The sequence below is a fragment of the Ceratotherium simum genome, chromosome 1, assembly GCF_057802395.1.
Source record: "Ceratotherium simum simum isolate JZ-2026a chromosome 1, ASM5780239v1, whole genome shotgun sequence".
Taxonomy (NCBI): Eukaryota; Metazoa; Chordata; class Mammalia; order Perissodactyla; family Rhinocerotidae; genus Ceratotherium; species Ceratotherium simum.
The window spans coordinates 63,475,470-63,487,721 of record NC_141900.1 but is presented as its reverse complement, the minus strand read 5'-3'; the positions used below and the strand labels follow the sequence as shown (position 1 = coordinate 63,487,721).

Here is a 12,252-nt window from a genome sequence, read left to right as displayed (position 1 = left end):
TCCTTAGTATTCCACTCAGCGCAGAATTCCAGGCAAGCAGTACAGTCCATTGTCATTTCCATTTAGGATGAAACCTTATTTTCTCTCTCTTGGCCTAAGAAGTTACCTTCTCTTAAGACAGTGATGTGGAACTGGAGAGACTGTGACAGTTGGGTTAGTTGGGCCTTGACATAGGAATCAAAAGAGGCTAGAATTTGGGAAAAGACGGCAAGGCAAAGAGAAAGAATATAGCAGGGAGGGGTGAGAGTTTAACACCAAATAAATACTTGCTGATTTCGTTTGAAAAAGCAGATGCACACTCCAGATAGTTTTGTGTTCATTAAATAAATCTACGTGTATTTAATGAACCCCACACTTAATTATTTGGAAAACTAAAGAAGACAGTATCATCTGATCTCTCTTCAGTAGGGGAATTTCAGTAGAGTGGCAGCGGACAAAAGGACTTAAGCCGTTTGCTTCATTTGCTACCTCCTGTCTCCTCACATAGAGTAGTCTCAGCTGCTGGGAAGCAGCCTTTTGTAGTGCTGTTGAAAGGTCTTTAAATACAGGGGATTCCACAGAGCAGCTCTGTTTAGTGGATATCTGCAAGTGGAACCTTTGCTCTGAGGACAGTGAATGGCACGTGCTAAGGAGGAGGGGTGGGTGGAACAACTGTACGTGGGTCCTGCCTGGAGACCAAGATCAAAACCAGTCACAACTCAGAGGGAAATGCCTTAATTACAGGAGTTGGAAAAGAGCTTAACGTCACAAAATACACATCAGTTGGTGCCTTACTTACTTAACAGATATAAGATCAGATCCTTCCCCTCAGGATTTGCATATTTTTTATTATCTCCATATGGGTGGGAAAATTCCAGTGGGTTCAGTTAAGCTTGGTTTGGAATGAAATTTAAACACTGGTCTTCTTTAACAGAACTTTATTTAAGGATCTTGGCACTAGTGATCTTCGTTTAGAAAACTCAGTCTGTGACCAGGTTCTGTGTCCTTTGATGGACAAAATGATAAGCCTAACAATTTAAAGGTGTGCTAGATATATCCCAAAGTTTGACCAATGGCAGGCGGAGGTTATCTTGGGGAACAATGGCCCGACTGTGAGAAGACCTTGCCTTCATCCCAACCCTGCCACTGTGGGACTCTGCAAAGTCACTTTACATCTCTGGGACTCAGCTTCCTTGATGAGAAACAAATAAGCTCTAATAGCTAAGATTTCATTAAATTAAAGATATTAAAATAGCATATGGCTCTGTGTTTGGTGTCATTCAACTGTGGAGTGGTCTTTGAGAAAGTGACTAACAATTGTCATATAATCCTTATATTCTTTACTCTCAATTTTCCACATATGGCTTCTGCATGGTAAAATTTTAAGATGAAGCTACAACCAGAGAAACTTGCAAACTGTACCTGCCAGGTGGTATGTGTTCAGTGAATTACAATTAAGATAAATAAACAAATTCTCTCATTGAATAAAATAAAGATAAAAAATTGAAATTGTTCCAGAAATAAACAAATTCTCTCATTGAATAAAATAAAAATAAAAAATTAAAATTGTTCCAGAAACTATAAGGAAGTTTGACTTGACCCACATTTTAAATCACCTTTGCCACTGGAACAGATAATTGAGATCTGGGTATAGAACAGTTTTCAGAGAGTTCTCAGGTTGGATATCACATATTTCACATTCACGTAGTGACATTAAAATACCCTGCATACAACTGTTGATAATTTGTAGTGTTGGTTTTAGCTTTTTGGTTGATATAAAGGGCATGGGGGCAAAGATAATGCTAAACATAAGAAAAAGAGATGGTGCATTCTAGCCCGGGCGAGTGACCTGAAAAATCTCAACTGTTTAAGACCCTCAATTATTTTGCTTGGCTTTCTGTTCAGGTCTGACCCAGCTATTCTGTACAACGATAGATCTGTATTGGAAAATCACCATTTAAGTGCAGCCTATCGCCTTCTGCAAGAGGATGAGGAAATGAATATATTGATCAACCTCTCAAAGGATGACTGGAGGTAAGGAGAAGACGAGAGAGAGATGTGGAAGCCAGGCAAGGACCTGTGAGGAGAGATGAAGTATGCTGCTTTTGAAGAAATAATACCCTGTTTGAAATGTTTATTGCTGTGTCTCTCTCTGTCTCCCCCCTCCCTCCTCCCCTCCCCCTTTATCGTTCTCTCTCTTTTTTTTTTATTGACACAAATATTCAAATATATTATAGGCATCTTGGAAATAATTGCTGTTTGTTACCTTAGGAAACTTGGGCTGCTTTTGTCTTAGCTTCTTAAATCGAATTTTATCATTTAACATTTTTTTCACCTTATATTGGATTGGACTTTTAAAAAAATCTTCCAAACTTTGCTAAGGAAATTATTTTGAAACTTAAAAAAAATCATGGGTACTTAATTCTCTTGCCTAAATGACACTGTGGGTCTTTGGGTTTAAGCACACCTGAGTTTGAATATGGACACAGTCATTTACTAGCTGTATGACATTTAGGAAGTTACTCAACCCCTTTACACCCTTTTAAAATTTAATTTCTAGAAATAGATAATAACATTTACTCTGTGATTTGGTTAGGGTTGTAATAAATGATATAATCTATTTAAAATGCTTAGCACACTTTATGGGGTATATAGCAAGCCTGCAAATCATTGTAGCTGTAAATACAGGTCAAGGTGTTTCAAAGCTTATAGGCAAAACCATTTAAACTGTTACAAAGTCCTGAATCTACTGTGAAGCAGATAGTTTATATCTATCTATCTATATATATAGATATATCTATATCTATCTATTTTTTTTTTTGTGAGGAAGATCGGCCTTGAGCCAACATCTGCCAATCCTCCTCTTTGATTGGCAGAGGAAGACTGGCTGTGGGCTAACATCCATGCCCATCTTCCTCCACTTTATATGGGACGCCGCCACAGCATGGCTTGCCAAGTGGTGCGTCCATGCGTGCCGGGGATCCGAACCAGCGAACCCCGGGCCACCTCAGCGGAGCGTGCGCACTTAACTGCTTGCGCCACCAGGCCGGCCCCAGTTTATATATTTTAATTAAATGATCAGCTGTTTATGGAGTGAGTGTCTCTGTGCCGTTATGTAAGGATTCAGAGAAATAAGCTATACCAAGCAGTAAATCCAAAACTGATTTTCAGTAAGAGTTGGCTATTAGTTTCCATGCAGCTCTAGTTTATTAAAACATAGAGGAATATTTGGCTTGAATTTTATTGGAAAATGCTAGATTCAGCCAGCGTCTGAAAAATGCAGAGCATTTCAGTTAATCAATGCAAATCTTCTGGAAAAAAGGAACCTTCTATCCTATTTAAGTGTTTGTAAAAGTATAATGAAAGATTTGAATATGGCAGAGAACAGCTTCACGCATGTTCAGTTACGTCATGGTTTTGAAGGATTTGTGTGAGGGCTTGTTCATATAGCATATATTCCTGGCCTTATGACAATCTAATAAAGTGCTCCAAAGCTTGAATAGTTGCCTCTTTTTTTTTTTTTAAATCTCAGGGGAAGGAGAAAGGGGAGGACACTTGAGTAGAAGCGTCATAGATCATGTAGTCTAAGGAAAGTTTAGCAAGGCTGGGAAGCATGAGACATTAACGCCAGGGATACTTTCTGAGAAATGTGTTGTTAGGTGATTTCGTCATTGTGTGAACATAGACTATACTTAACACAAATCTAGATGGTATAGCCTACTACACCTCTAGACTATATGGTACTAATCTTATAGGACCACCATTGTATATGCAGTTCGTTGTTGACCAAAATGTCATTGTGTGGTGCGTGATTGTATTGTTTTATTATTTTATCATATTTTATTAATGTTTAGATACACTGCTCCAAGACAATGGTATTATCTTATAAATAAAATACTAACTTATTATTTAGGGCTCTCAGTAAAGCCCATTAACCCCAAGATAACATGATTAATATCCTGTATCTTTCTAGGAAAGCAGTTTTACTATCTGATAGATTCTGTTTGGATATATAAGTGCATTAGACTTTTTAGGACCTTTGTAAGTGAATGTATTACCAGATATTTGCTGCATTTCAAAGTGGAATAAGATGGAATTCCACTTTTGGCTGGCCAAACTAGCTGCTAATAAACCAATCCTCCTGCAAATAACAACTATAAACCATGGACAAAATACAAACAAACAAACACAACTCCCAATGACTTGAGGCTCTAGAGAGTGAACAAAATCAGACAGATTTTGAAGAGGTGTCAAAATTTGGAGACTATGACAAGATGAGATGAGTCTGATGTTTTTGTGACTTTACCCTGAAGGCAGTCTCAGTCAAGGTGACAATGCTAGATGGCTAAAACTATATTTATACAAAATCCTCCACTATTTTTCTTGCTAGAGAAACCAAGGTAGGAACAAACAGAGCTCCTATCAAGCAAGTTAGAATCCCAGACAAGAAAGAGCCAAATACGAGGAAACTCAAATTCTGTGACAATCTAAATGACATACAAAGAAAATGTGACTTTTTTGCAGGGGAAAAGACAATCAATAGATGCAGACTCCAAGGTGAACTATTGTTGGAATTATCAGGCAAGGCCTTTTAAAGCAGTTGTTATTATATTTATGTTCAGTGAGCATAATATATATATTAAAGCCGTAAAGGAAAATATACTTGTAATAAATAAATTGTGGTAAAATTTAACCAGGGAAATTAAAATAAAAGCAAGAGGAAAAAGAAATTTTAGAACTGGAAAATAAAATATCTAAATTGAAAGTTCACTACATTGGCTTAATAGAAAGTTGGAGAAGACAGAGGAAAGAATCAGTGAACTTGAAAAGATCAATCAAAATGATCACATTTGAAGAAGTAGGAGAAAAATGATTTAAAAAATGAGTGGAATCTTAGAGACCTGTCAGACAATTTCAGATGGTCAAACATAAGGAGAGTTGGAGTCTCAGAAAGAGAGGAGAGAGAAAGAATGGGGCAGAAGAAATATTTAAAGAAATAATGGCTGAACACTTCCCAAATAAGGTGAAAGATATAAATCTGTAGATTCAAGAAGCTCAGCAAACCTAAAAGAGGATAAATTCAAATAAAAACACACCTACACACATATTATAGTCAAACTGCCGAGAGTTAAAGATAAAATTAGAGACAAACGACACATGACATTCAGTGGAACAATTTGAATTACTGTAGACTTTTCATTACAAACCATGGAGGCCAGAAGACATTGGAATAACGTCTTTAAAGTGCTAAAAGAAAAAAAATGTTGCTTTACTACACCTTCACTTGCATTGGAATTTTTCCTGTGAGTTAATTTTCCAAATGATATGTGGATTCCACATGTCATATTCCTTTCGAACAACTTCCCTAATCCTTAACCTTCATTGATTCCTCATAAAAAGTCCACCTAAAAGTCTCAAGTTAGATTAGAAATGTCACAACTAGCTAACTGATTTCGATTAGAAGTGGCAAAAAAAACTAATTTTTGGTTTCCATTTTTTACTTCCATCTTTTTTTCTCCATGGTGTGTCCCTGAAAGGGAGTTTCGGACTTTGGTAATTGAGATGGTGATGGCCACGGATATGTCCTGTCATTTCCAACAAATCAAAGCGATGAAGACTGCTCTCCAGCAGCCGGAAGCGTGAGTGGGCCTGTGACGTCATGTGTTTTGTGTTTTTATAGATGTTTGAACTAGTACCGTCCACATTGTTGCACCTTTAAAGCATACCTCCTTCAGAGAATTTCATTGAATGGTCTCATAGAGTGGAGATGTTTAGAGCAGAGAGCATGAGAATTGTACATGTCACAGATAGGTTCTCACTGGGGTTGAAATAAATAATAGGGCTGGTAACAATTTGCCCCAATTAGAATTTGAATATATTTCCTGTGGGAAACTAAATCATCAAAGATCCACTCAATGTGAAGGCAACAAATAAAATCAGTGAGTGACCCTTGGATTCTCGTTGTCTTTTTGAATGATGCAGCCATTCCACAAATAGTTTTGAGTCAGTTTTTGAGGTGTCTGGTTCAATAAACGTGGAGACCAAGCTGATGAATATCCCAGGTGTAGGATGAAATGATCCCTTTCCCCCAATTCGGCTGAAGTGGGGTTTGAGATGGGAGAATGGAAGGGATTAAAAAATTAATGCTTTTTTAAAACTCTTATTGACATTCTGAAAGTTTGGTCATCATGTGATTGGGTTTACAGAATAGAAAAACCGAAAGCATTATCCCTGATGTTGCACACAGCAGACATTAGCCATCCAGCAAAAGCGTGGGAGCTCCATCATCGCTGGACGATGTCACTCCTGGAGGAGTTCTTCAGACAGGTACCTTGTTGTTATGCTACCCCTAAGGCTGTCATCACTGGATATTTTCTGAATTTTGTATTTCAGCAATGCTGTGATAAGGACTCTAGAGATTACAATAACATTCTCTGGGGAGAGAGGGTTCGCAGCTTTTTTTTTTTGCCTCCTGGTCGTGCGATGTTTGAATCTTACCTAAATTTTGATTCTCAGAACATTATGGTATTTCTATTGTATGCATTTCTTTTTGGAAAAAAAGCATTTCCAGAAAAAAAGCATTTCCTTTTGACAGTCTTTTGTCAAAATGTCATCTGGTTACTTTCCCTTTTACTTTTTTTCTAATGGGTTGACCAGATGATGGTTGCTTTGACATCGCCCTGTGGGATTAAGATGTTAATCTTTAATGTTTCTGTTATAATTGGTTAGGTTGTTTCTTTTGAGCAAATAAGTCATGTTGTCAAATTCCAAAGCCAAGTGTGGCAGTTTGGGGTCAGGAAATCACTAGAAGCTACTGTTCCAATTATAGTTAGACTTACTACCTCCTAAGACACAGGGTTGTGTTTTCTACAAGAATAGCCAGAGTCTTTAATGAGTATACAGTGCTTTAAAATTAAAAAAAAAAAAAGGTACACAGAAGAAGAGATAGAAAGGGAAATAAAGACGTAGCACTAAGACAAATGTCTTCTCAAGAAGAGCTGCCACTAAAACGTCTGTTTCAAGACATGACGTCCTGAGGTTGAGGGCAAGATGACGTGTAGATTGTGGGACCTAAATTACTGTTAATTCAAGTTAATATAGTTAATTCAGTTAATTTTTGTTAATTCAAGAAGGAAGATTCACATCATGGATTCAGAGACCTCTGAGATTCCATAAAACACTACTTGTTAACACCAGTCTCAACTGTCCTCAAACTAACAAGAGATATGCTCTTTCATTGGTTATTTGGATTTTTGGAAGCAAATTACTCCTATGATTACTCTTATTCTTATGATTCTAGTTTGAATGGAGAAATTGTAGAAGGCATCTATGTGTGTTTTTTTCTTCTGAAAGTGTATACAATGTCTAGGTGGGGCTAGAATTAACATCACATTAAACAAAGTCCTGAAGGCCCTCTATCAGAGTTTTTATTTTAACTGGTTTGTGGCCTGAGACCAATCAAATCACTCCTCTAGTTCCCAGTGGTCTTATCTGTGATTTGTTTTTTGGTGGACCGGGGGGATATGGGGGAAGGTTGGACCAGGTGTTTTGTTATGGTCCTCCCAGCATTAAATGTTCTACGTTTCCTTCCTTCTGTCCGTGGGAGCACATCAACACATGCATACATACAAGTACCCCAAAGCTGTTAGATGAATACACCAGCAGGTACCCTATTCAGCATATGGCTGTTTTCTCTTACAAGGTGATGGCTTGGCCTTACAAAGTAGTTCTCAAGGAAGCCAATGGTATGAGAAGAACTAGAGCTTTACAGGTGTGGCTCTGTTGTATATACAAGAATGATTATGTAAATCCATCCTTAATTGAGGGCTAATTTTGAGCCATTTTTCCAGAAGCTATTTTTCTAACATTAGTGAGGGGATTTTTCTCCAGATATCCACTCCCCTTATCATATGCTTTCTTTGATATTGCTTTTGCAATAACACCTCCTACAGCTAGGAATATTTAATCTGTAGCCAAAGGTGGATCATAGTTAACTCATATAAGTTTGAGGCATTGAAGCAATTCCTTTTTTTAATTGTGAGAGAGTGAATATGAGAAATTATTTAATATGTGAACATTTTTTCCCGTAAAGGAAATCTTGTTTGCGTACACATGTGCTTGAATTGAATGAAAATGTGCTAGAGGCATAGTGAAAATAACCATATTGAATTTCCTGCCTATTGGGAATGGAATGTTAGCTCATTGGACTGGAACTATTTTTTAGTAATTATGATTCAGTAAATTATTTTTATTGACTTAATATTTTAACCCAGATGCCATAAGCCATTGTAAGTAACCCGTGTAGGAGAAATGTTGCCTCAGCTCTTAACTATAGATCTTAAATTGGACACTTCAAATGGGAAATCTCAATGGGACTGTAGAGTCTTTGAAAAAATTACATTTGGAATAGTTGGGTTATATTTCAAAATAAAGGCCACAGCCTCAGTGCTGATAGACCAGACCTTCCATGCTTTGCTAAAAGAGCCAGTACATCTTCAGTTTTATAACCATATTTTACAAAATCCAAGCTACTGCCTCAGGGTGCTTTTCAATGAAATATTGACTTTAAAGAAATATAAGTTTGCCTCTTTGGTAAATACTTGTTGTAAAAGTGCTGAAGTTCATTTCCTTTGTATTGCTCTATATTTTTATATTTTACAATTCTTTTAATTTCCTCTGTGTCTGTGGTTATTTTCCCATTTTTATTTTTCATTTCATAGTTAGTGGTTTTTTTCCTCTTTCTTCTCTATGAAATTAGCTGATCATTTGATTATTTTATTTCTTTTTTATTTTATAATATCTTAATTGATGTTTTCATTTTTATTAATTCATTCTTCTGCTTGAGTTTATTTTGTTCTTTTGCTAACTCCCTGAGTTGGATGCTCAATTCATTTATTTTCATTCTGCTTGTTTAATATCAGGAAATATAAGGCTGGGAGTTCGTCTTTTTCTTGTCATGAATCTCCTAGATTCTGATGTGCAGTGTGTTCACAATCATTCTTTTCTAAATATTCTGTAATTTTGATTTAGATTTTTATTTTACCAAAGATTTGCACCGTAGACGTGTTTGTTTATATAATTTTCCAGTGATAGTTTCCTTTGCTTTCTAGTTTTGTATTTAATATGTGGCATACTGCAATTTGATCAGGATTTTTTCATTGTTTGGGTTTTATTGTGAAATTCATTTGTCACCTACTGTGTAATCAATTTTTGTGAATGTTCATGGCTCTTGAAAAGTAATTTATCTCCTACCTGCTGAGTATAGAATTCAAAGAACACCAGGTACGTCTACCTTACTAATTATGTTATTTAGGTATTTTATATATTGTTTTTAAAAATTTGATTGATCATGGGTTGAAAATATTGACCTCTTTAGTAAAGAGGAAGTGTATGAATAATTTCACAAGGGCCATTAGTTATAAAGTCATACAATGTTGTGTCAATCAAGTTGGATTCACCTGTAGAAGTACATTCTTCCATATTACTTTTTGCACATTTTTTTCCAATTAATAAATGTATCTGTCCTCCAAAGAGAATTCAGTGACTGCTGTTTTAAAATAGGCTTTTGATAGTTGAGTCCACTCAGCTTAATTAAATCCAAAAGATGTAAGTGATGTGTGGATGTAGGTATGGGCAAGTCCATAGGATAAGAAATTGTTTAATATCATGCACTTTTTCAGTAATAAAATCCAAATTAATGCTTACATCTTAACAGTCAAGTGGTTAGAGTTCTTCCCTCTTCTTCTAAACCATCCCCATTAAAATGTACCAACAAAACAACTTGTATCCCTGCTTGGTAGGGAATAAGGGTGGGTTTTATTTGTTTTAGCTGAGCTATCCCACTAAACCATTTACACAAGTACAATTTATGTTATAAATACTCTTCATACATGCCCAGGTAGAAATAGCTAGGGAGTAAATTATTTTTATCATGCTACTTGAGAGAGAGATCAGTCCTTAGCAAGCATATTCAGAAAGAGAGGCGCCATTGTGTCCCAAGGGGTGTCTATACAGGAAAGGGTGCAGAAGGAACCAAGCCACTTCAGGACTGTTCTGAGACTCTTGGATGTCCCCAGTGCCCATTGTGGCCCCACTGTTCAGCTTCCTCAGACGCCCATTCCTTTTCCTTCCTTTCAATAAATGGTAAATGTGTGCGTGAGCTAGCATCCTTTCTCTTTGTTAACGTGCCTTAGAAAGAAAAAGCTTTCAGTTTTTGAACTAGGACTGGTTTTTGACCCAGGTTGTTATTACTCTTTATTTACTATTAATTTATTGGTAATATTTATTATTATCAGAGTGTATTAGATGTAACAAATTCACTAAATATTTCTCAAATCTTGACTTGAATATTAGAGATACCTATTGGGAAATGATAATAGTTCTTATTTAGTTACATACATTTTCTCATTTAATCTTCATCATAACCTGATGATGAGAGATTATTATCCCGCATTTTGTAGATCATAAAACTGAAACCTATAGAGGGAAAATAAACTTCCTATGATCACACAGCTAGGGGGAGAAAGGCCAGATTCAAGCCCAAGTTGGTAGCCGTTAACCTAAGCAGATTCTTTGCTAGTAAAATGAACCAGCACAACTTCACTGCTACAAGAAAGGTGACATATTTTCCCTTTTCTCTGTGTGTCTGACTGAAGTATTGAGGTTCCAGTTCAGGTTTTTAAAAACCATCTCCATCATTATTTAGACTTTCCATAGCACTTGCTGATTATTTTGATGCTTTTTGGTCAGATTGAGAATATATTGGCTGGAGAATCTTGTTTTGTTATTGTCTAACTTGAAAACACAAGCAATTATTTACTGTGCTTCTTTTTTGGTCCACTTTTCATTATGGGCTAAGCCCTGAGGTTAAGACCCCAGGAGCACTTACCCTTGTGGTGTGTGGCTTTAGGTAGCACTAAGAGAATAAATCCAAATCAGTCCAGTTTGAGTTTGTGTCTTGGACACTGCCCACAGCTGGGAGGGGTTCACTGGCTCAAGAAAGGCCATAGGTCAACACAGGACAACTCAAAAACACACAGGAATTGTGACTGCAGTGTTGGCTCTAGGCCACAGGACACATTGCTTTTCTTATTTTCCTCGGCGGGCCTATGGCTGCCTGAGGAGGCTTTCTATACGACAGCATGTGCCTTTGCAGTTGGATGGAATGATTGGACCCCAGAGGGCTTCAGCCTCTTGGTGTCTTTTATGCAGAAGAGCAGGCCCCGTAAGGACTTATTACATAATGTAATTGTAATAATTAAAGTAAAGACCAGTGGCCTTCGTGGCAGCTGAAGTTGTTAAATAAAATCTGGGTGGCTCAGCCTACTGTTCTTAATTTACTGTGACTTTCTGTTTTTCTAGGGTGACAGAGAAGCAGAGCTGGGGCTGCCTTTTTCTCCTCTGTGTGACCGAAAGTCAACCATGGTTGCTCAGTCACAAGTAGGTACGTGTTTGCCAGCCCTGTGGATGGAAGGAAAAACCAGAGAGGGATGTCTGGAAGTAAGCTCGGATGCTCCCAGTGCTTCTTTGGCTGGGAACCTGGCTCCATTCTGCTATGCTGTGCTCATGGCTTTGGCTGGTTGGGTTGATGGAGCTGCTCCCCCCATCCTTCTCCCTGGAATGTGGCTGGTTCATGGGAAAATTAGACAGTGATACTCTGCTATCTCCATCATTCCCTGCCAAGAGAAAAAGGGGTCTCAGTCTTCCAAGGTGATGACAAAAATCAGTGGTAGGAAGCCCATTCTGTTTCAGCCTCTCCATTCTGTATGCAATACCGGAAGTCTCCATGGCATTTCTCCTCAACAGGTGCTTCCTCCAGCCCTGATCCCAGGACAGCACCATTTCCTGAATGATCCTACTTCTAGAAATGGCTCCTTTTAAATATTTCCTTCCTTTCTTCCTTTTAAAAAACTTTTTAGCATCTTTTGTTTTTTTTTGGTAAGAATAACTTTTGCACTGCCGATAACCATAATATATGTGCGTTACAGAAATTCTCAGATATGCAAGAGGGTACTGGTGCCATACATAAATTAAACATCATCAGTGATCTCCACCTTGGAAGAGTCAGAAATCATTCAAAAAATAAATTCAACAAAAATTTATTGATTTTTTTTCCACTTGTGTTTTGAGTACTTATTCATTTTTTTCATGATAATATATTAAGTCGTTGTTAGGTGTAAGGTGCTGCTAGACACTATAATAGATCTTATAAAAACAAAGACAAATTATACACGTTACCTGCTCTCAAAGACATTGAACCAGTATTGGATGGTA

General features: G+C 37.2%; 1 protein-coding gene across 6 annotated transcripts in view; it reads left to right on the top strand.

Moving 5' to 3' along the window:
* The window catches only part of PDE1C (phosphodiesterase 1C), a 506,252-nt gene that overhangs the window by 426,887 nt on the left and 67,113 nt on the right, over positions 1-12,252 (top strand). For all 6 annotated transcript variants that reach the window (XM_004418849.3, XM_014785896.2, XM_087429336.1 and 3 more), the window contains 4 exons: positions 1,885-2,013; positions 5,517-5,618; positions 6,186-6,306; positions 11,341-11,422. In XM_004418849.3, the coding sequence (XP_004418906.1) occupies positions 1,885-2,013; positions 5,517-5,618; positions 6,186-6,306; positions 11,341-11,422 (434 nt within the window). The remainder of the gene's footprint in view (positions 1-1,884; positions 2,014-5,516; positions 5,619-6,185; positions 6,307-11,340; positions 11,423-12,252) is intronic.